The sequence below is a fragment of the Nerophis ophidion genome, linkage group LG03, assembly GCF_033978795.1.
Source record: "Nerophis ophidion isolate RoL-2023_Sa linkage group LG03, RoL_Noph_v1.0, whole genome shotgun sequence".
Classification (NCBI taxonomy): domain Eukaryota; kingdom Metazoa; phylum Chordata; class Actinopteri; order Syngnathiformes; family Syngnathidae; genus Nerophis; species Nerophis ophidion.
Window position 1 is genome coordinate 38533842 of NC_084613.1, and position 25788 is coordinate 38559629.

A 25788-nucleotide genomic window follows, 5' to 3' on the forward strand; every position below is an offset into this window, starting at 1 on the left:
GCAAATACCTACGACATATATAGATAGAGGTGTGCTGTGTGAAGGATTGAGAGCCCAGGATGGGAGATATTTAAGTTTGTTAATGGACACTTTACTTTGATACTTCCACATCTTGCCCTTCCTACAAAGACTTGTACAACAAATGCCCTTTTCGGCTTTCTGCAAACCCAATCCTGTGTCTTGGTGAGAATCAGGGGCCACATATGGTGGAGAATGCAGGTATTCTGATTCATGCCAACCTCCCACAATGTCACACGCAGAAAAACTTAGTGCTTTGTTAAAAAGCCAAGAGGAACTTCAAAGTGCGATGCAAGAGCTAGTAAAAAAGATTGCTAAAGATGTGGCTAGTACACAGGCACCCGCTGCGGTCCTAACTAAACTATCTGGTGAAGATGATGTGGAAGCCTATTTTGATTTATTCGAGCACACTGCGGCCCGGGAAAAATGGCCTGTAGCTGATTGGGGATCCATTCTAGCACCTTTCCTCAGTGGAGAAGCCCAGCGAGTGTATAGCGACCTGGCATTGATGGATGCTTGAGATTCAAGAAACTAAAGAAAGCCATTCTCGACAGCCAAGGGTGCAGTCTGCCTGCCAGTGCCCAACGATAACACAACTGGACCTTCCAGCTCACACATCCACCGCGACCACAGGTAGCAGCACTGCTCCGCCTAACACACCGTTGGCTAATGAGCGAAGGAAACCCTCTCTCCGTAGACCGACTGGTTGTACACCGCTGTATCCGAGCTTTTCCGCCTGATGCACGAAAGTATGCTGCACAAGTAAGTCCACCAACTGTGGAGCAGTTGGTGGCCTTATTAGAGAACCACCAAGTTAGCATGGAATTGCTGAGAGCCACCCGTATGGAAACGGCCAGAGCTGCCAGGGAAGAGAGACTAGGCCGCGACCGCCGAAGAGCGCCACCACCAGCTCCGTCCCCACCTCGATCTCAGGGCGCTTCCCCTGAGAGACCCACTTGGCCGCCACAACGGAAATGTTATGTGTGTGGACACCAGAACCACATGTCTTGGGCGCGTCCGGAACGCGACCGCGATGCCTCCATGGCCACATCCCCCAGCTCAGATGCAGGCAAACCCTGCCTCCACACGGGGAGTGGACGACAAGATGCGAGCCTTCCAGTAAAGATTGGGGGGACAGATGCACATGCATTGCTGGACAGTGGGAGTGCTGTGACCCTGATACACGCTAACCTGGCCGGACCCCTCAGCGAGGACACCGTTCCAGTGACGTGTGTACATGGAGATGTCCGCCAGTATCCGGTGAGTCATATACACGTTCAGACACCCCGAGGTGATGCACTGGTAGCAGCTGGAGTAGTACCATACCTGCCTGTTCCACTACTCATCGGGTCCAACTTTGTACTATTTGGCTACATCCCAGGTGCCATTCCACAGCCGCGTCACCGCCGCAACAATGTACTCAAAGGTATGAGACCGCTTGCAGCCTGCTCCTCGTTTAAGCCCTCGTCAGAGGCCCCACGGAGCGACAGCTCGGCAGAAAGGAGCGACGGGAGAGCAGGAACGAGGAGAAGGCAGAAGAGGAAGGGGACCCCTTTGTGGAGTTCCCCGTACCAGAAGAGAGCATCAACCTAAAAACAGGCGAATTTGCCACTGCCCAATGGAATGACCAGAACCTCTGCTGGGCCCGACAGCAAGTCGTGGAAATTGACGGACAGAAATGTGAAGGGGTAAGTGCACTTGATTCACCATATTTTCTGATTAAAAATGGCGTTCTGTATAGAGGGGTGCTAACTAAGGGCGGGGACATAATTGAGCAACTGCTGGTGCCTAAGTCTCATATCTCCCGAGTGCTTTATCTTGCCCATACTCACCAGCTGGGAGCTCACCTAGGTGTACAAAAGACTTATGACCGCATAATAACCCGCTTCTATTGGCCCGATGTGAAAGGAGCCATAGAAGACTTTTCCAAGAGCTGTCTCCAATTCCAAAAGAATGCACCTAGACCCACGTATCGAAACCCCCTGGTCCCGCTCCCCATCATCGGCACCCCACTTTCACGTCCGGCAATGAACATTGTTGGACCACTCACAAAGTCAGCCAGACGACATCGCTACATACTGGTAATACTAGACTATGCCACCCGATATCCTGAGGCTGTACCATTGAGCACAGCCTCAGCCAAAGCTATCGCACACAAACTGTTTATGATGTTTAGCAGAGTGGGAATAGCAGATAACATTTTAACGGACCAGGGCACATTTTTCATGTCACAAGTGCTAACCATGCTGTACAAATGGTTAAATGTAAAACGCATACAAACCTTTGTATATCATCCTCAGACAGATGGCCTGGTGGAGCGTTTCAACTTTACATTTAAAAGGATGCTAAAACAAAACAGCCGACGAAGACGGGAAAGACTGGGATCACCTCATTCCATATGTCCTCTTTGCCATCAGAGAGGTGCCCCAGGCGTCCACTGGCTTCTCCCCCTTTGAGCTCGTTTATGGCCGACGTCCCCGAGGCCTGCTTGACATTGCAAAAGAAACTTGGGAGAACCAACCCTCGCCACACCGCAGTGTGATCGACCATGTCGCCGAACTACAATCCCGGGCTCGCAAAATCTGGCCCATGGTAAGAGAACACATGGAAAAAGCCCAAAGAGAACAGGCAAGGATGTATAACAGAGGTACCACACTCTGAGAGTTCCAGGTTGGGGAAAAAGTGCTGGTATTAGTCCCCTCCAGCGAATGCAAGTTCCTGGCCAGATGGCAGGGACCCTATTAGGTAATGGAGAGAATGGGGCCCGTCAACGACAAGGTAAACCAGCCAGGCCGGCGGAAAGGTCACCAAGTTTACCACGTTAACATTTTGAAAAATGGCACGTGGCCGAGCCGCTGCCATCTGCTGGTTTTATAACATCACACTCTTCCCAGACCACTCCCCCGGTACCTATAGGAGAGGACCTCTCCCCATCCCAAAAGCAGGAGGTGAAGGAACTCCTGGAGCGGAACCAGGACCGCCTCTCGGACCTGCCAGGAAGGACCTCGATGATCAAACATGACATTGAGACCAAACCAGGAAAGGTGATACGACAAAGGCCCTATTGAATCCCAGAAGCCAGGCGAGCAGCTATAAAAGAGGAGGTAAAAAAAATGTTGGACCTTGGAGTAATAGAGGAATCCCATAGTCCATGGTCAAACCCAATTGTCATTGTTCCTAAACCAGACGGGTCCATAATATTGTGTAATGATTTTCGTAAATTAAAGGCGATATCGCTGTGTGACGCTTATCCCATGCCCAGAGTAGATGAGCTGATAGAGCGGCTCGGCCCCGCCCGGTTCGTCAGCACCCTGGAGCTGACCAAAGGCTACTGGCAGGTGCCATTGACGGAAAGGGCGAAACCTAAAACGGCCTTCTCCACACCAGAGGGGCTATTCCAATATACCGTCTTGCCGTTAGGGATCCATGGGGCTCCGGCAACATTCCAAAGGATGATGGACAGAATTCTATGGCCTCACCAAGACTACGCAGCAGCCTACTTGGACGATATTGTGATCCATAGCACCAGCTGGTCTGTCCATCTCCAGCATCTCGACGCGGTCCTAGGAGCCCTTAGACGTGCAGGACTGACTGTCATCGCAAAGAAATGCCTAGTGGGTCTGACGGAGACGAATTATCTAGGCTAAGCGATAGGAAGAGGCTTCGTGAAACCCCAGGCCCGCAAAGTGGAGCGCATCAGGGAATGGCCCCGCCACTTGACAAAAAATCAAGTAAAATCATGCATTAGCCTGGTGTCATATTATCAAAAGTTTATTAAACATTTATCTACAATTGCAACACCACTTTATGAACTGACAAGGAACAAACTGCCCCATCATATCACCTGGACAGCTGAGGCCGAGACGGCCTTCCAGATGTTGAAGAAAGCTCTGTGTGAAGAACCTGTGTTGAAAGCCCCAGACTTCAGCCAGCCGTTCATCCTCCACCCTGACGCCTCAGGCACGGGCATTAGAGCCGTGCTCGCCCAACTCGTGGACGGAGAAGAGCACCCACTTTTTTATTTTAGTAAGAAGCTCCAGAACCATGAGCGAAATTATGCCACAGTGGAAAAGGAGTGCTTGGCAGTAAAGTGGGCCATACACCACCTCCGCTACTTCCTATGGGGTAGGACCTTCACCTTGGTGACAGACCACGCCCCCTTGAAGTGGATGTCCACAAATAAGAACCAAAACGACCGCGTCAAACGCTGGTTCCTAGAGCGACAAAATTACAATTTCAGCGTGGAATATCGGCCTGGGAAGGCGATCCCACATGCAGACACCATGTCTCGCTCTATGAAGAGGACAAATAAGCTCCCAGACCGATCGGCAAGCTTAGGGGGGGGATATATGGTGTCTCACTCAAGCACCGCCTGACAGGTAAGCACCTCACATGGGAGGAGCCAGGGAATGGAGGCAGAGTGGAACACGGAAGACAACGCCCCAGCCTTGGCCGCATCATCGAGGGGCGGTACATTCCCCTGTACCTGTTCAATCAGCCTGAAGTGCCACCAGCTGTGCGGCCAGGTGGGGCCCAGCTACAAACCCTTCTTAACTCTGCCTCATTCAGGTCTGGCTCTCCTCTGTGTCAAGGCAGGTGCATCAGGCGATAAATTGAGACATCCACTTATTCACCACTAAGGAGATTACTAGTGAAATGTTTGACTTATGTTGTGTTTCTATTGTTCTATAGGCAAATACCTACGGCATATATAGAGGTGTGCTGTGTGAAGGATTGAGAGCCCCGGATGGGAGATATTTAAGATTGTTAAAGGACACTTTAATTTTGATACTTCCACACCTTGCCCTTCCTACAAAGACTTGTACAATAAATGCCCTTTTTGGCTTTCTGCAAACCCAATCCTGTGTCTTGGTGAGAATCAGGTGCCACATTATAAATATATATATATATATATATATATAATCTGTGCGACTACTTACCATGTCAAAATGACTGGTGCAGAAAATGTCATTAAAGCAGCAATACTAATGGTGTCCCAATAGTTTAGTTTAGTTTAAACAGTAAGCAGGACCATATCCAACAAACATGCTGATCTCATTTTACGCAGGCCAGCTAGTGTCAGCGCAGATTTTGAGCAAAGTATAATGGGATGAATTACCCATTGCTCTTGACAACCAAATAGGAGCAGCACATGGCTGAAAATGCCATTTGTCTAAATCGACAATCGATAAAGGCTTTCCGTCGAGATGCTGAAGGATATAGAGCGGTGAGTTTATCCAGAAGATCACTGGAGGACATTAGGAGACGATGCATGGTCAGGGTGATGTTCAATAAGTGGCTGCGCTCGCGTACACAACCGTCCGAATCTGGAGGAAAGAAAATAAAGTGATGCTGTGCTTAAAACCAGAGTTACTGTATGCCATCAGAATACAACCGACAACTGTGAAGTGACTCATGTTTTACTGTGGTAGAAACTGTATGATTCATCACATCTGGGTTTAAGAGGTATTATGAGTAGTTCTGCTGCACAAGCGCATAGTAATTTACATGCAGCAGAGGCACACAATAGCAATCCATAATCTATGTTAAATCATACCATCAACATGCATTACAAAGCGCAGGCGGACAATTGGTTTCCAACTATACTGTACATCATGCTTTTGTGTAAAGCATCCTCCGCTAAATAGTTAGCTTTAATAACAACTACATAAAATGTATTGTAAAAAGACAAAATATTTAATATGAGAGTAACTCAAAAGTCATACTATTTCATTGGTAGAGTAGCACTTAGCAAATAGTGGACAAAATGTACAACCTATTTGTGAGTTACTTAAAATTCAAACAAATAATCTAAATGTCGAACAACCGCTTTCACAACATGAACAAGAACAGGATGAGGCAAGACTATAATCAGCTGATCTCCCTCGATGCCTCCCCTCACAATCACAAATACAAACACAGTGCTCTTTGTGTTTTCTTTGGCTTTTTTGCATGTGGTTATCTTTTTCCAACGGTGTCCCTGATAAGTCAAAGAGGAAAAGGGTAATGCCGATACAACTAACAGAGTCGAAAGCATTATCCTCAAAGTTGTGGTACATTTTGTAATTTGTTTTTGTTCTCACTTGTTTTTGATTGATTGATTGATTGATTGATTGATTGATTGATTGATTTATTGATTGGTTGAAACTTTTATTAGTTGATTGCACACTTCAGTACATATTATGTACAATTGACCACTAAATGGTAACACCCGAATAGGTTTTTCAACTTGTTCATGGTACAAATATATACTATCATCATAATACAGTCATTACACAAGTTAATCATCAGAGTATATACAATGAATTATATTTACATTAAATACAATCCGGGGGGTGGGATGAGGAGGGTTTGGTTGATATCAGCACTTCAGTCATCAACAATTGCATCATCAGAGAAATGGACATTGAAACAGTGTAGGTCTGACTTAGTAGGATACGTACAGGGAGCAGAGAACATAGTGAGTTCAGATAGCATAAGAACAAGTATACACATTAGAAATACATTTGATTATTTACATTTGGTTATTTACAATCCAAGGAGATGGGATGTGGATGGGGGAGGGTGTTAGTAAAGGGTTGAAGTTGCCTGGAGGTGTTGTTTTAGTGCGGTTTTGAAGGAGGATAGAGATGCACTTACTTTTACACCTGTTGGGAGTGCATTCCACATTGATGTGGCATAGAAGAAGAATGAGTTAAGACCTTGTTCCATTTCACAAGGCAAATACGGTACATATGCTCACATACCAACCAAATACACTAAATTTTTAATCAGATTAATCACAGGGGTTGCTGTTCAGGGTGGCAGGTGGGATTGGCTCCAATTCATCAGGATAAATGGTAGAAAATTAACAAATAGGCCAACATACAGCACATGGGGATCCCTACCCTATAGGGATTGAAAGTGTGACGTGGAAACGCAATGCATCATGGGTCTTACTGCATCAAAAATAGCATCTTTACAATGGGTTGAATGCAGGATTCTGCCCTAAAGTTGTAGTTTTGTTCTTTAACAAGTTCCAAATGTGGAGTAGGAGTATGTTTTTGTAGGCTCAGATAAAATTACATTAATCAAAAACAACTACACAATGTTGTGTGGAGGTAATCGTACAACCACTGGAGAACGTTTGAGTTGTTTTGTTCTCTCAACATTTAAGGAACGGTATGCCTTGTTACGTTTCTGCGTAACTAAAAGGGAACATTCTCCCAAAGTCAGTTATATGTTTAACCAACCAGGGAGGAACCCATATCTAATGTTCTTTTTTAAAGTTATGTGTTAGCTGGGTCGGATGTGCTCATAGCTCATATAAATTGTTTGATTTTTTTCTAAGTCGCGAGCCTTTGCAATAGGGTACAGTTTGTATCTATACGATCCCTTGGTTTTTTGTTTTGTACGATCCATTTTATTCCAGTTTGTTGCTCACATTCAAATTGTAAACAAAACTTTTGTCCAACAAGTATGTCTACCAAGCCATACCATTGCAACGCAAAATCAAGTGGCCTTTCGAGCCCTGTAGAAACTTACTCAGCTGTGCCAATGACATCATTTTAACTTGATGAAAAACCACTGGTGTACACATCAATATATGACGTCGTAGTGTACATAGACTTTGTCGACTGAGTAGACTCCTGATGTTTGCGTGTCTCCACAACAATTTCTGTTCCTCTTTTTCTTTTCTACATACATAATCACTTCCTCTCTTTGTGACCTAACTACCTCACTTGAGACAGAGATCAAAACATCTTGAAAATAAAAATAATGACACACAATAAAACAAAACCAGTGCAGACCTATAATTTCAGAGCATGAACACCTTTTCTTGACCATGTATCTCCTGAAAGAAAAACACTGCAGCATGCCTTAAATGAGGTGTTTGCATGAAGAAGAGGAAGCGAGCTAGACTGCAGACAACACAACAAAATGTAAAGTGTTATGGATATTTCAACATTGAGCACTTCATTCAGAGTTAAGTCTAGTTCCCCTTAGAGGTTCAGGGACATCAGGTGAATGGACACACTTTGAAAGCGTTATCACCTCGGTAAGACTTCGGTCACCAAGGCAACACATTTTCCAATCCTTGTTATCTGTAAGCAGCCAGCCTCTCCAGCTGTACTCTTGCCCTCATATCCTGCTTGGGCAGTGTTTCCGTTGGTGCCAGTCAACCGTTACCTGCTAAAGCCTATCAATACCAGTGACCTCACCAGTCACACCACAATATGTTGACTGGTCAACACAGCAAACCATAATTCAGTGCCACTAAAGCACATTTATTTAATGTTTCACTTACTGTTACGTCTGCAGCAGAGTGAGACACAGGAAGTTATGCCTCCCTGTCAGATAAACAATTCCTCCCTCCTTGTTTTCACAATGTTTCCAGCCACTAAACTGCCAGTGCAGGATACATATTAGATAGAAAGTCCCTTTGGATTATCTTTTGAAGCCTGGAAAATGATGAGTTACGCCCACAAAAGGTAGAACTGTATACGATACTGTGTGTGTGCTGTTCAACACCTGCTGTTTACGTTATCTTAGACATTGTTAAGAGGCTCTAAATCTGTGTGTTTTTTTCCCTTTTTTTGACAGTATTAGCTCCTTTTGTTTTAGCAATGGGTGAGGGGTCTTCCTTTAAACCAGGGGTGCCTATTACGTCGATCGCGAGCTACCAGTCGACCGCGGGGGGTGTGTCAGTCGATCTCCAGCCAGGCTTTTAAAAAAAATAGACCTAAAAATTAGTGATCATCAATCTTCACCAAGACGTCACTTAAATGACATTCACGGTACCGGAAGGTCTTGTGAGATGACACTGGCTGCTGCAAGATCATTATTATGAAAATATGACCGAGAGGAAGGCGAGAAACACTTTTTATTTCAACAGACTCTCGCGCCGTACCTTCCGTCAAAACTCTAAAGGCCGACTGCACATTTCCTATCTTCACAATAAAAGCCCTGCTTCATGCTGCCTGCGCTAACTAAATACAGAGTCTCGGAAAACTGGCGTGCACAAGCGATCCCTCAGAAAGCTGGCGTGCACATCACTTGTGCACGCCAGCTTTCCGAGACTCTTATTTTGTTTGCGCAGGCACCATGAAGCAGGGCTTTTATTGTGAAGATAGGAAATGTGCAGTCGGCCTTTAGAGTTTTGACGGAAGTGATGGCGCGAAAGTCTGTTGAAATAAAAAGTGTTTCTCGCCTTCCTCCCTGTCATTTTTTCATAATAAAGAACTGGCAGCAGCCAGAGTCATCTCACAAGACCCTCGGGTGCCGTGAATGTCAATCAAGCAAGCTACGGAATTTGCCGCCAATGTTTTTCTTGTAAAGTGTATGGAAGCTGGATGAATTAGATGCCAAAAACCAACCACTTTCATGTGGTATTGTACAGAAAGGACAACTTTTTTTCTCCTCCATTTGAAAATGTGGGCATTATCATCATTACTGTCTGATTCCAATCAATGCAAGTCATCAGAATCAGGTAATACACCAACTTATATTCTTGTCTTTGTGAAAGAAAGACATCTATATGTGTTACACATCCTTGTATTATCATTAAACACATTTAACTTGTTTACAAAAATGTCTCTTTCATAAATAAATAAATATAAATGATATATACAAATGAGGTAGATCCCCTCGAGTTGGTCAATTGAAAAGTAGCTCGCCTGCAGAAAAAGTGTGGGCACCCCTGCTTTAAACACTTACAAATAGGACTCATTGTTTGCATCGAGACGTAAAGGCAAGCAGGTATCGCTAAAGTTTTGACACATAGAAATTAACAATGTATTCAATTGGAATGTTAACAAATAACATGTTTTATATTATTTTCAGCATTTGTGATGCAACAGTTGATGCAATTTGTAAGGTTCACTTAAACGCCATCCAATGACCACATTTTCTCTGTGTGCAGACTTTAGAGATATCTAAACTGATGCTCACTGCAAGAAGTAAACTCAAAGCAAGATTACATAATGGAAATGAATGGGCACCTTGTCCTCTTAAAGGGGTCCTATTATGCAAAAAAGACTAATTTTCTTACCTGTTAGTACCCGTTTTTGAATATTTAGAATAATAAATTCCGAAAATTTGAAATCAAACAATGGATGCTTGGTAAGGATATTTATAAAACAATCTTGCCTTATTTTAAACTTGCTCCAAAAATGCCATTTGGGATTTAAGACTTTAGTGATGTGTTAATGCTGTAGTTATGTCAGCAAATAGCTCCATAACTAGTAGAGGGTTACCTGAAGAGCTTTGAAAAAGTTCCTAATTTTTATTCAGTTGTAGTCCAAAGTTGTAGTCAATAAGTTCCTTACTTTTTGCTATCATATTGTTGTGTGGCAGAATCACTCATGCATGCACATTCATGCTAAAATACTCCGCTGTTGCCATTTCTAATTCAAAGTAGTTCAATTTGATATCTGATTGTAGACTCGATATAGAAGATTTAAAAACTACAACATGGCTGACGGGGTGAAGACGCAGTCAAAGGGGGCTTAGGCTGGAGGAGGACTTTGGCACACTATTCAGACCACCCGCAAAATCCTGAAGAGACGGTCAGAAAGGAGCTTTAAGGTTGTATGTAAAACATAATCTGTGTAAAAAATTGGACCAAAGAACCACCATTACATGTTATGTAGACCACAAGGAAGTGTTTTAAATGAAGGAAAAATATAATAATATGACCCCTTTAAAAGACAAACGGCCCAGGGGTGTGCTTCCCCTGGGAGACTGGTAAATTCCCGATTCTTTCCGTGAGCTTGCAGAACTTTTCTCATGCAGTGTAGTGGCGTTTGAGTGTTTTTTTTCATTTGTTCACGAAATTGCAGCATTTCTAATCTTCAGCATTTTTTTTCTTGTGGTATGATGTTGGGCTGAGATTATTATTGTCCATCCATCCATCCATTTCCTACCGCTTGTCCCGTTCGGGGTCGCGGGGGTGTTGGAGCCTATCTCAAGGCGGTGTACACCCTGGATAAGTCACCACCTCATCGCAGGATTATTTTTGTATTATCCATCCATCCATTTTCTACCGCTTATTCCCTTTGGGACCGCGGGGGGCGCTGGTGCCTATCTCAGCTACAATCGGGCGGAAGGCGGTGTACACCCTGGACAAGTGGCCACATCATCGCAGGGCTATTATTGTATTATTGTTATTTTATTAATAGGGTAATCTATGGATTATAGTGTTTGATTAATCGAGTAATCGATTAAAACACATTATAAATCTTCAATATGTATTCTATGGAAAACAGCTGAAATAATACAAGGATTTTTCTGCTTGCCATACCCTTCAGTAATTTTTTGTCCCCTAATAATTGCACATTATCAACATTGAAAATTTGCACTTTCAACATGTGTGCATTCAAAAAAGGCCCTTAGGTCTTCTACCATGTTTACAGTATATGTTATATAATGCAAACAACACAAATATAAAATACACTGTAAATAAATTGATATGCCAACCTTGCTAGCCTCCATACAACAGGGGAGATTTTCATTATTGTTGTCTATACTCTAGTATTCATGTTACAATGATACAAAAGTCTGCAGCTTGGTGGCAGTAATGCTTAATCTAATCAGGAGGCTCCCTGTTCTACCCAGCAACAGGGATATACATTTGTGGTCAAACGTTTACATACACTTGTAAAGAACAATGTCATGGCTGTGATGAGTTTCCAAAAATTTTTACAACTCTTATTTTTTGTGAAAGAGTGATTGTAGCACATAATTGTTTGTCACAAAAAACATTCATGAAGTTTGGTTCTTTTATAAATTTATAATGGGTTTACTGAAAATGTGATCAAATCGTCTGGGTTAAAGGTATACATACAGCAATGTTAATATTTGGTTACATGTCCCTTGGAAAGTTTCACTGCAATAAAGCACTTTTGGTAGCCATCAACAAGCTTCTGGCAAGCTTATGGTTGAATTTTTGACCACTCCTTTTGACAACATTAGTGCAGTTCAGCTAAATGTGTTGGTTTTCTGACATGGACTTGTTTCTTCAGCATTGTCCACACATTTAAATCAGGACTTTAGGAAGGCCATTCTAAAACTTTAGTTCAAGCCTGATTTAGCCAGTCCTTTAACACTTTTGATGTGTTTTTAGGGTCATTGTCCTGTTGGAAGACCCAACTGCGCCCAAGACCCAACCCCCGGGCTGATGATTTTAGGTTGTCCTGAAGAATTTGGAGGTAATCCTCCCCATTGTTCCATTTACTCTCTGTAAGGCACCAGTTCCATTGACAGCAAAACAGGCCCAGTGCATAATACTACCACCACCATGCTTGACGGTAGGCTGGTGTTCCTGGGATTAAAGGCCTCACCTTTTCTCCTCCAAACATATTGCTGGGTAATGTGGCCAAACAGCTAAATTTGTGTTTCATCAAAAAAGAAGACAGAAGGGGGACAATACACACACACACACAGAAAAAAAAGAAAAATAATAATGAATAAATATATATATATATATATATATATACATATATATATATAACCATCCATCCATTTTTCTACCGCTTTTCCCTTTTGGGGTCGCGGGGGGCGCTGGTGCCTATCTCAGCAACAATCGGGAAGAAGGCGGAGTACACCCTGGACAAGTCGCCACTTCATAGCAGGGCCATATACATATATATATATATAAATATATATATATATATATTTATATATATATATATATATATATATATATATATATATATATATTTATATATATATATATATATATATATATATATATATATATATATATATATATATATATATATATATATATATATATATATATATATATATATGTATATACCGTATTTTTAGACTATAATTCGCGTTTTTTTTTGTAGTTTGGCCGGGGGTGAGACTTGGCCAAACTATAATAAAATATATATATATATATATATATTTTTTTTTAATTTCTAATTGTTTGGTTTGGCCGGGTCTCACCCCCCGCTGGACTGTGGAGAAGACTGTGACTTATAGTCCAAAATATATATATATATATATATATATATATATATATATATATATATATATATATATATATATATATATAGATAAATATATATATATATATATATATATATATATATATATATATATATATATATATATATGTATATACCGTATTTTTAGACTATAATTCGCGTTTTTTTTTGTAGTTTGGCCGGGGGTGAGACTTGGCCAAACTATAATAAAATATATATATATATATATATATATTTTTTTAATTTCTAATTGTTTGGTTTGGCCGGGTCTCACCCCCCGCTGGACTGTGGAGAAGACTGTGACTTATAGTCCAAAATATATATATATATATATATATATATATATATATATATATATATATATATATATATATATATATATATATATATATATATGTATGTATAAATACATACATACATATATATACATATATATATATATATATATATATATATATATATATATATATATATGTATGTATATATACATACATATATATATATATATGTATGTATATATACATACATATATATATATATATATATATATATATATATATATATATATATATACATATGTATGTATATATACACACATATATATATATATACATATGTATGTATTTATACACACATATATATATATATATATATATATATATATATATGTGTATATATATATATATATATATATATATATATATACACGTACACACACACACACACACACACAGTATATACACTGCGGTAAGTTTATTAAAACGCATCGACTAAGTAGTCTTGCTTAAATGTTAGAAATTTAACCAATAAACTTGATATTGAAATTGGTTTAGGTTGTTGATTATATCCGCTCATTTTATTTATGTACTGTAATAATAAGGTGATTATATAAAAACTACCTCACACATGAGAAATACATCCCCAGGGGGATCATGACATTAACGAAAAGTCTACATTATTACAATATTTACATATATTAGTCCAGTTTTATAGTGAGAGGTTTACAACAAATTGGAAGCTGTCATTAAAACTAATCTGGTTGACACACAGCAACATGAAGAGGGGAGATGGTGGGTTGGGGGTGTTGGTGATGTCAGTAGTTATTGACCAACGCCTTAGCTCCCTGCTTTTCAAAAGCTGGTCACCATGAAAACGACACAGTTAGCAGAGTTGACCTTTTGGGCTCAGCTGGGCCTGGAGCAGCCATCAGGTTGTTTTTCAGAAAGCTCTTACGTGCAGGCTTGCATTTGAAAAGCCACTGGAACATGTGGACCTTGGGGGTCCGTCTGTGATGTTGGTACATGGTGTATAACAGCAATGGTTTTGAACCAGTCACTAATTTCATCATAAACATATGTGTTTCTTGCTAGCCAAATGCTTCCAGGGTGTCATTTTACGTCCAGTCCATTATAACACCTACCTTACTGCTCCACTTGCGTAGCCAGGCAACAGCAATGTGAAAGCTTCTTTTGGCAGAGACACAATCACCAAAATTCAGAAAGCTCTCTTGACAACTTGATGAAGGCAATTATGTTGGCTTGATTTTTCCAACGCCAACCTACTCAACCAACCTGTTTTGCACTTGTAAACACACACGTCCACTGTGAGCAGGCAGTACATGTCATCAATACTGTACCTCCTGCGACTGAAGTGGATACCTCAAAATGATAAGACCATTGACAACAAACTGGTATTACGTTGTGGAATTTGAGGTTATGTTTCCCTGTCCTTCACATCCATTTTTTGAAAGAAACACATCCACGTAAAAAAGCAAAACAATTGAGCTTAGACTTACCAAAGGCCTGCAAACAAGCTTGGATGAGCTCCTCCCAGCTGGCTCCTTTGGTGAGGTGACCTAGGGATGCCATGGGTTTACTTGGGGGGGTCAGAACCGGATTGGGCTTTTGGAACCTTTGAGGACATCCAGGAGGGGAAACTCGAGACCTGGAGCCACATCCTGGAGTTATTTTCCTTTTTAGAAAGCACAAAAACGAAAGGAAGTCCAATCAACCATGTTTTTTTAAATGAAGTCATAACGTAATGGCTCTACATAGGGGCAAGAGAGGGCAGAGCCTCCTCCAATAAATGTCTTACCCCCACAAATCAGATGTTTTAACATTGAGAAAGTACATTTTAATACACCCCCAAAACGTATACATTACAAGTTGACAACATGTGTCGCAGTAGCGCAGAAATCCGCTAAAAAAGGGACACGCTACAACACTTGCATGGAGGGTTGTTCTGATACCAATAATTTGGTACCAGTACCAAATTGTATATCGATACTTTTCCAAATAAAGGGAACTATGAAAAATGTCAATATTGCTTTATTTTAACATTAAAATCTTACAATACGGTAAACATATGTTTCCTATTGCACTCAAATAACAATTTTAGAAGTTTAAAATATAAATTAAAAGGCATTAAACACAGTGGGCTGTTCTCGTTGCACTCAAAGAACAATTTAAAATGTTCCATAATCCATATATGCTGCCATATTTAAGGATTAGGGTTAGAATATAATACAAAGTTGATTGACATTATATTAAATGCTTCATGATTTATTTTTGCCACTGTGTGTGCTTTAAAGAAAAATACAATCATCAGTAAATACTGAAAACAAAACTATGGATAAATGTACACAGATAAGCCAAGTAGCAGGTAAAACACACTTATGTTGAAGTGAAAACACAAATTGTTGGAGTTTATTACAAAATTCAGTTACTTCACCCGCATCCTGCCAGGTTTGGAATTGGGGGTTAAATCACCAAAAATTATAACCCGGCCACGGCCACTGATGCTGCTCACTGCTCCCCTCACCTCCCAGGGGGTGATCAAGTGTGATGGGTCAAATGCAGAGAATAATTTTGCCACACCTAGTGTGTGTGTGACAATCATTGGTACTTTAACCTTTAATTAGTTGACGCTAATTGGGCAGTTTTGACTCTGCTAATATTTGGCATCAAGCTAAGCAGCTGTGTGCGCATCTGCATATTTACATGTGCACAGCAAGGGTGCTGGTTAACTTATGAGATGGGAATACAGCATGTTTGTTTGCGAGAATGGCAATGTGTTGGCTGAGTGATGTCAGTGAGTGAATAGGCAAGTAAAGAGAGAGAGAAGGAGCTGGTGCAGTGTGCAGTAGAGTGATGAACGGGTCCGGTTGTATCCTGCAACACTAATAATAAAGCAACAAGCATGTCACGAATCGGCGGCCTTGTCATTCTGACCTGAAAGCGGAGTTTAGCAGACCCCTTGCTTAGTGAAGTGAAGGGTGTTACCCCAGAGGAAAATATCGACCCTGGAAAGAACGTCTGCCCTGTGCTCCTCGACTACGATCTGCACGGGGGCCGTACAGCTGGAAAGGTCTAACCACATTATTACCTGACACTCTTTATAACTCGTTGGTCAGATCTGAGTGCTTATTATTTTAAAAGTCTACCTAAGTTTGAAGCAATGGTGGTAATACTAATCGCCACGTTTGGCGAGGCATGTTTTAAAGCAGAAATTGCAGTGCGGCACCTCCCTGTTTAAAGAGTCACCTTTATTGTTAGTTTTGAAGCCCAAATACCTCCAAATTGCGCTTCACACACCCACTCTATTGAGCAGTAAAAATGCGAAATTCTTCCTCTCCAAGATGTTATTACTTGAATGCACTTTGTGTGTAAGTTTTGACACACCCATCATCTGAGCGGCAATCAGATAAATAAACGGTACCGGTACTTTTCAAAGGTAGTATAGTACCGATTTCAATGAATTAGTATTGCGGTACTTTATTAGTACAGGTATACCGAACAACCCTACTTGCATGATATTAAATTCCCTGTTTTCTGTCCAACACCTGTGTCTGGCTACGCAAGTCCCTACTCACACACAGATACACACACACTCCTCTCCTCAGCCCTCAGTAATTAAAAACGAGACAAAAAGTTTTCGGAGACAAAATTCAATCATATTGGCAGGCCCAAACGCATTGTGAGGGTCTGTTGGGAAAGTCTGGCAGAGTCTCCTGTCAGAGAAAGTTTAAATTCCCACCTCCGGAAGAAGTTTGAACATGTCACGAGGGAGGTGTTGGACATTGAGTCCAAGTGGACCATGTTCCGCACGTCTATTGTCGAGGCGGCTGATCGGAGCTGTGGCCGCAAGGCAGTTGGTGCCTGTCGGGGCGGCAATCCTAAAACCCCTTGGTGGACACCAGCGGTGAGGGATGCCGTCAAGCTGAAGAAGGAGTCCTATCGGGTCCTTTTGGCTCATAGGACCCAGGAGGCAGTGGAAAAGTACCGACAGGCCAAGCGGTGTGCAGCTTCAGCGGTCGCGGAGGCAAAAACTGGGACATAGGAGGAGTTCGGGGAAGCCATGGAAAAGACTTCCGGACGGCTTCGTAGCGATTCTGGACCACCGTTCGCCGCCTCAGGAAGGGGAAGTAGTGCACTATCAACACCGTGTATGTTGCGGATGGTGTTCTGCTGACCTCAACTGCGGATGTTGTGGATAGGTGGAAGGAATACTTTGAAGACCTCCTCAATCCCACCAACACGTCTTCCTATAAGGAAGCAGTGCCTGGGGAATCTGTGGTGGACTCTCTTATTTCTGGGGCTGAGGTAGTTAAAAATCTCCTCGGTGGCAAGGCCCCAGGGGTGGATGAGATGTGCCCGGAGTTCCTTAAGGCTCTGGATGCTGTGGGGCTGTCTTGGTTGACACGACTCTGCAGCATCGCGTGGACATCGGGGGCGGTACATCTGGATTGGCAGACCGGGGTGGTGGTTCCTCTCTTTAAGAAGGGGGACCGGAGGGTGTGTTCTAACTATCGTGGGATCACACTCCTGAGCCTTCCGGGTAAGGTTTATTCAGGTGTACTGGAGAGGAGGTTACGCCGGATAGTTGAACCTCGGATTCAGGAGGAACAGTGTGGTTTTCGTCCTGGTCGTGGAACTGTGGACCAGCTCTATACTCTTGGCAGGATTCTTGAGGGTGCATGGGAGTTTGCCCAACCAGTCTACATGTGCTTTGTGGACTTGGAGAAGGTATTCGACCGTGTCCTTCGGTAAGTCCTGTGGGGAGTGCTCAGAGAGTATGGGGTATCGGACTGTCTTATTGTGGCGGCCCACTCCCTGTACGATAAGTGTCAGAGCTTGGTCTGCATTGCCGGCAGTAAGTCGAACACATTTCCAGGGAAGGTTGGACTCTGCCAAAGCTGTCCTTTGTCACCGATTCTGTTCATAACTTTTATGGACAGAATTTCTAGGCGCAGTCAAGGCGTTGAGGGGTTCCGGTTTGATGACCGCAGGATTAGGTGTCTTCTTTTTGCAGATTATGTGGTCCTGATGGCTTCATCTGATCGTGATCTTCAGCTCTCACTGGATCGGTTCGCAGCCGAGTGTGAAGCGGCCGGAATGATAACCAGCACCTCCAAGTCCGAGTCTTTGGTTCTCGCCCGGAACAGGGTGGAATTTCATTTCCGTTGTACCGATCCGTTGTGGTGAAAAAGGAGCTGAGCCGGAAGGCAAAGCTCTCAATTTACTGGTTGATCTACGTTCCCATCCTCACCTATGGTCATGAGCTTTGGGTCATGACCGAAAGGATAAGATCACGGGTACAAGCGGCCGAAATGAGTTTCCTCCGCCATGTTGCGGGGCTCTCCTTGAGAGATAGGGCGAGAAGCTCTGCCATCCGGGAGGAACTCAAAGTAAAGCCGCTGCTCCTTCACATCGAGAGGAGCCAGATGAGGTGGTTCGGGCAACTGGTCAGGATGCCACCCGAACGCCTCCCTAGGGAGGTGTTTAGGCCATGTCCAACAGGTAGGTGGCCACGGGGAAGACCCAGGACACGTTGGGAAGACTATGTCTCCCGGCTGGCCTGGGAATGCCTCGGGATCCCCCGGGAAGAGCTAGACGAAATGGCTGGGGGGAGGGAAGTCTGGGTTTCCCTGTTTAGGCTGTTGCCCCCGCGACCCGACCTCGGATAAGCGGAAGAAGATGGATGGATGGATGGATTTGAAACTATTTTGAACAGAGATAGTTCATGCACATTCAGATAAATTCTTCAAAATTACAATTTAAAAAAATTTGGCCGGGGGCCGGGCTGTATATATGTGCACTAATTGATCGAAAGAGCAAGCACTTGGTGCGATGATGTCATGTTATCCATGGAAAAATGCATTTGTAGACCATATGATTGACTGACCGGCGAGCAGACCCCGAGAATAACAAGCGGTTGCCTTGTTGCCTTTCCTTTACGAATAATACATGTTAGTTCAAATAAAATACCTCTAATTTTTGAATTTTTTTTTCTAATTTTTGAACACTTACTTTTTGCACTGTGGAGCCAACGTGAGGGCAGGGCTCGGCCTGGAATTTACAGTTATGGTAGCACAATTAGCCCCGAAGGAGCTAACATCATGACTAACCATAACCAAACCAACGTCCTTTTCGCACAGCGACTCTCTGTCAGAGTATCAGCGCTGGGGTCCAGTGCACCACGGTTTTGTACTGTCACTCGGTGCTTCGGCGGAGTGCTTCCGAAGGTATATATATATATATATATATATATATATACATGAAATACTTGACTTGGTGAATTGTAGCTATATACTCCTCCCCTCTTAACCACTACCCGCCCCAACCACGCCCACGCCCCACCCCACCCCCCATCTCCCGAAATCGGAGGTCTCAAGGTTGGCAAGTATGGATTTAATGACAATCTCAAACATGCTGTAATGAAAAACTGGTAATATGTTATCTACAGCAGTGGTCCCCAACCTTGATAGTTTGTCCCGCAGCCCGGCGGGGGGCGTTTTTTTTTTTTTTGTCATGAATAAGGGAGTTTTTTTGGGTTGGTGCACTAATTGTAAGTGTATCTTGTGTTTATGTTGATTTAATAAAAAAATAAAAAATAATAAAAAATCTTCTGCAGCCCAGTACCAATCGATTCGGGGCCGCGGGACCACTGATCTACAGTATTGTAATGATATGGATTTTCCAAATTAACTAACAGCATAACCATAACCAAACCAACCGAATAAGTCTTGAGTTAAAGTCATTGAGAAGTTTCTTAAGCGCAAAAATTTGGACTAAAGTAGGGAAACTATATTTTCTTTTGCACATAATTTTATTGACACTTTAGTTAGGAACAATATTCATTGTTTAATTCATTTATTTTAGCACAAGATAGTTGTACGTATAGGTATTTTTTGTCAGTTATATATGAGCCTCCTCTTATTCAGTATATTTGGTTTATACTCATTTTTCTAATAAGCCGGACATAAGCGCAAGGTTTATGTAAATAATGGTCTTTGTGATTAATACATGGTTTCATATCATTTGGCAAGGCTGTAACCTGTAAGTAGAAGTTTTGCAAATCTCTCTGTGATGGATGGATCAATTCGCATCGTGATACATGGGTTACGAAATCATTTCAAAAACGATTAATTTATGTAACAGAACTATTCAATACAATTCGATTTATTGTATGAGTGATTCAATACCATTCAATTTAGTGAATGAATGATTCATGAAGATGTGATACGGTGTATGGATGATTCCATTCTATGATTAACATTTGTTGATGGCCACATTCTTTCTTACATAACAAAAGAACAAAAACATTCCTTCTTGTGCATGCACTATTCCAACTGTTTCTTAACCACAGGGATCCGTTGTTGGGCCAAGAGTGTACCCAGGAGCACCGCTCAAAATATCTGTTCTTCAGTTGTGGTCTGTATGGGTGACAACGTTTGTAATACACTTTTCCACCACTTATGGCCTAATGACAATATCAGACAAACAGAAGACGTCTGGAGGTAAAGTCATACAGAAGTTTCAAAGCGCAAAAAATATAACTACAGTGGTGAAGCTGCAAATTAATTTGCACATTGATTTCATTGACAGTTTATCTAGGAAACATATTCATTATTAATATAGTTAATCTATTTTACCATAACATAATTGTATGTACATTTATTAATGAGTCCCCTTCTTTAGCAATTTGGTTAGTAGTTTTCTTTGTATTCTGCCTTGGCCAAGACTATGGTTTATTTGTTGAATAAATAGTAATGTGTAATTCGCACGTTTTTATATAATTTGACAAGGTTTTAAACTAAGAAAGTTACATGTAATAATAATATAATACAACTAAAATCAAGAGAAATATTACTAATTCAGTATTAATATTCGAGTGGGACCCTCTGCAGTGAAAAAGTTGGACTCCGAGGTCAAAAAGGTTAAGAATTCTTGTGTTAAAGGGTACATGTTTAAAGGGGAACTTCACGTTTTTGGAATGTTGCCTATCATTCACAATCATTATGGGAGACAAGATCTTTTTTTTTTTTTTTAGGATTTTAAAGATGATAACAATCGCTTGAAAGTTGCGGCTACAGTTGTAGCCTTCAAAGCCCTGTAAAACAACTTCAAAACCTTCCATCAACATTTTATATTAACACTGCAATGTAGTAACAAACATGTTGATAACAATATGTAATTTGTTCAATACTTAGTGTATTTTGATCATTTTGACCATTTCCAAGACTGATTTTTTTCCGCGCTTTGATTTCTGACTTCTGGCAACAACTGTTTTTCCTACTTCCGGAATCAAATACTAATTGGTAACAGACAATTAAGATGACTATTTTTGGAAAGACTTGAATTCAGAACCATATATTTTTTAACCTTAAAATACTGAGGATGAACTACAGATTTTGCAAGCACGAAAGAAGAGTGAGACGTTGGAGCAGATGGATGCCGTTAGAGTTAGCTAAAATGTGGGACTTGAAACAAGATATTTCAAAATCAATTCATTGCTTTCCCAAAATAACAGGAAACGTCCCTGGCCAGCTAGACCAGATGAACAACTGACAATCGACTATGACACACGCAACACATCATGCGTAGTTAAGTGAAGTGTGAAGTTAATTATATTTATATAGCGCTTTTCTCTAGTGATTTAAAGCGCTTTACGTAGTGAAACCCAATATCTATGTTACAATTGAACCAGTGTGGGGGCACTGGGAGCAGGTGGGTAACGTGTCTTGCTTAAGGACACAAGGGCAGTGACTAGGATGGCGGAAGCGGGAATCAAACCTGCAACCCTCAAGTTGCTGGCACGGCCACTCTACCAACCGAGCTATACCGTATTATTACAACTACAATGTATACGCTCTCTGACTAGCTAATCTGTGTATAAACCATTGGCCTTAGGCCTATTTTAAGTGGCCTAAAATATTGGTAAGTCGCCCCCTAAATAATCTGGTGTGATTTTTTTTTTTCTTTTACAAAAAAATGCAGAACAATTCAATATAAATATGCAGTCGTATGAGTATAAATTACTAATAATATAACCTGTCATTATTCATTACGATTATAAATAATTTGAAGACCCCGTGTCAGCGCTTATTATCCAATCCAATCCGTTTCATCAGTAACACCCGCATTACTATACTGAAAGTCGAGTTCACATTTTCATTACATGGATTACATTAGCAAGGTTGAGCCAGACCGCAGCAGTGTTAAAGCTCTGTTTACTGTTTCCACAACACTGCAGAGTAAGATGTCCAATCCTAATTTTTGTTTGGTCAAATCTGATCGTTTTATGTACCGCATTTTTCGGACTATAAAGCGCACCTACAACCCTTTCATCTCCTCAAAAATCGACAGTGCGTCTTATAACACGGTGCGCCTAATGTACGGAATAATTCTGGATGTGCTTACTGACCTTGAAGCAATTTTATTTGGCACATCGTGTAAAGATAAGAGTGAAAAATACAGGAAAACATGCACTCTCCAAAAAACGTAATAAAACAATAATAAAGAAGTGCGCGGCAAAAAGTGTAAAAAACTGTACCAGTAGATGGTCTTATATTCCGGGGTGCCCTATGGTCCGGAAAATACAGTAGTAGTTCACATTATTAAAAAATATGTCCAGACTCCTGCATTGTTTATGGAAGTAAACTCGAACTAAACATGCTTCAATTCTAGCCCTCTCAGTACTGGCGCAATTGTGGCAATTTCAAGGATTCTATGCGATCAAAGTCAACATTTTCTGAACCACAGAGACGATTATGAAAGAAGACGTCTCTTGCAGTTTTGGAGACATTTGCCTCGGTGTCTGCTCTGAAGAGTGTGTTGGTGACCAGTGGTGGAACTTCGATTGACGGTAGTTCCTAAAACATTGTCTTAAACTTTTTCTGCTAATTTGTAAGTAATTTATTTTGCATTTGTATATTTTGGTGACTAATGATGACGCTCATGATAAGCGTCATCATTATTGGCCATTATGCGACTGGAGTGCAGGAGAGTTCACACTGTAGTCGTATCATAAAACTATCTGTTTGATTTTTAATATAAATTTTAGAATAAAAATATCAGTAATATTGCTGACCGATAAAATAAATTTAATACTGTATGATAAGCAAAGCACACTACTACAGCTTTGCAGTATAAGTTTGCTACTTTTTAAACCTAACTGATGTAGTGTAATACCCTTAGTGTTTAGGGTCTTTTAGAGTAGTGCTTTGGGGACTTTGAAGACTCGTCAAAAGGTGGAGTTTTATAGGCATACTTGCCAACCCTCCCGAATATTACGGGAGACTCCCGAATTTCAGTGTTTCTCCCGAAAATCTCCCGGGACAACTATTCTCCCGAATTTCTCCCGAATTTCTCCCGATTTCCGGCCGGACCTAGTGAGGACAGCCTGTCGTCACGTCCACTTTTTCCCCATTTAAACAACGTGCCGGCCCAGTCATGTTATAACATCTGCGGCTTTTGGAGAGTGCAAAACTGCACACACAACAGGAAGGAGACTATTATACATGTCTCCGTTATCCATTGGTGTATCTGTAACCCGTAAAGAAGGCAGGCACGCAGCTATTTCTCAGCGTCTGTTTATTACAGCCGGCACGTTAATACACTGACATACAACATCCGGAATCCCATCATGCATTGCTTCAAAACTATGGCAAGTAGTAATGTCCAAAAAAAGATAGTGACAGAGAATAGAACAAGGATGGACAATTCAACCCTAAACTCACTCCTTTCCTGCAAATTAAATGTCACAGATGCTGCCCATACCTATGCTCCTTCAAAGGCTTTGCTACTGGCTGCAAAGTATTGCACTTTGAAATACAACAATGAGTAGAGAGGAGTGTTATGTGTGTGTCTATGTGTAAATAAATAAACACTGAAATATGTATTTATACATATATATATATATATATATATATATATATATATATATATATATATATATATATAGATAGATAGATAGATAGATAGATAGATAGATAGATAGATAGATAGATAGATAGATAGATAGATAGATAGATAGATAGATAGATAGATGGATAGATAGATAGATAGATAGATAGATCGTACTTTATTGATTCCTTCAGGAGAGTTCCTTCAGGAAAATTAAAATTCCAGCAGCAGTGTACAGAGTTGAGATCAATTCAAATAAAAGTAAAAAGTAAATAATGGGGGTTTAAATGGAAACAAAATACAGAAATATTACAATAAGAATAAAAACTAAAAAGCAACAATGGGAATAAAAATATAACAGTAAAATAAGAATATAACAAGACAAAGTAGGCAGTAGTGACCATGTTATGAAAACGTATTGCAATGTTGTTGTTTTGCATCCCCTGTCATCCTTGTAACCCCCGCCCCCCGTTCCCAGAGAGGAGTTTTACAGTCTAATGGCGTGTGGGACAAAGGAGTTTTTGAGCCTATTAGTCCTGCACTTGGGATGAAGCAGTCTAGCACTGAACAGGCTCCTCTGGCTACTGATAACGCTATGCAGAGGGTGACTGGCATCATCCAGGATGCTCACTAGTTTGTCAACAGTCCTCTTCTCTGCCACCGTCACCAGTGTGTCCAGTTTCATTCCGATTGTAGAACCGGCCCGCCTGATCAGTTTCTCAAGTCTGGAGCTGTCCTTCTTAGATGTACTGCCCCCCCAGCACACTACCATGTAGAACAGAACACTGGCAACCACAGACTGGTAGTACATCCACAGGAGTTTTTTGCAGATGTTGAAGGAGTGCAGTCTCCTGAGGAAGTACAGCCTGCTCTGTCCTTTCTTGTACTGATGGTCCGTGTTAACAGTCCAGTCCAGCTTATTGTCCACCCAAACCCCGAGGTACTTGAATGAGTCCACGGTCTGTACCTCAACTCCCTCGATCACAATAGGTTGTGACCGTGGACTCGACCTCCCAAAGTCAATGACCAGCTCCTTGGTCTTTGATGGATTGAGCTGCAAGAGGTTCGTGTGGCACCAGACAACAAAGTCCCTCACCAGATTCCGAAACTCCTCCTCTCTGCCGTCCCTGATGCACCCGACGATGGCTGTGTCATCCGCGTACTTCTGGATGTGACACAGCTCTGAGTTGTAGCAGAAGTCAGCGGAGTACAGGGTGAAGAGAAGAGGGGCTAGCACCGTTCCATGCGGTGCTCCGGTGCTGCTGATCACAGTGTCAGACGTGATGTCCTTCAGTCTGACGTACTGTGGCCTGTCGGTGAGGTAGTTCAAAATCCAGGCAACCAGGCAGGGGTCCACTCGCATTTTGTAGAGCTTGTCCTGAAGGAGGCGGGGCTGGATGGTATTAAAGGCACTCAAGAAGTCCAGGAACAGGAACCTCACAGTGCCATTTCCCTTATCCAGATGTGAGTGGGCTCGATTCAGCAGGTAAAGGATAGCATCCTCCACACCATCGCCTGCCTGGTACGCAAACTGCAGGCTGTCCTGGGCATGTTGCACCTGTGGTCTGAGGAGGCTGAGAAAGAGCCGCTCCAATGTCTTCATTAGA

The 25788-nt window shown here is 41.8% G+C and overlaps 2 protein-coding genes across 5 annotated transcripts in view; one reads left to right on the forward strand and one right to left on the reverse strand.

Annotated features, from left to right (window-relative positions):
* LOC133549563 (RAS guanyl-releasing protein 1-like) overlaps positions 1-25788 on the reverse strand; it is a 78517-nt gene that overhangs the window by 41851 nt on the left and 10878 nt on the right. Inside the window, exons 2-3 of one of the 4 annotated variants that reach the window (XM_061895089.1) lie at positions 14791-14966; positions 5238-5345 (exon numbers count right to left, since the gene is read on the reverse strand). In XM_061895089.1, the coding sequence (XP_061751073.1) occupies positions 5238-5345; positions 14791-14966 (284 nt within the window). Of the gene's footprint in view, positions 1-5237; positions 5346-6334; positions 7201-14790; positions 14967-25788 lie in introns of those variants that run through there. The other 3 variants (XM_061895090.1, XM_061895091.1, XM_061895092.1) reach the window with 3 other exon arrangements.
* Positions 12264-25788, forward strand: part of LOC133549564 (piRNA biogenesis protein EXD1-like) — a 47926-nt gene continuing 34401 nt past the window's right edge. The window contains exon 1 of the mRNA XM_061895095.1: positions 12264-12305. Coding sequence (XP_061751079.1) covers positions 12296-12305 — 10 coding nt within the window. The 5' untranslated portion in view covers positions 12264-12295. The remainder of the gene's footprint in view (positions 12306-25788) is intronic.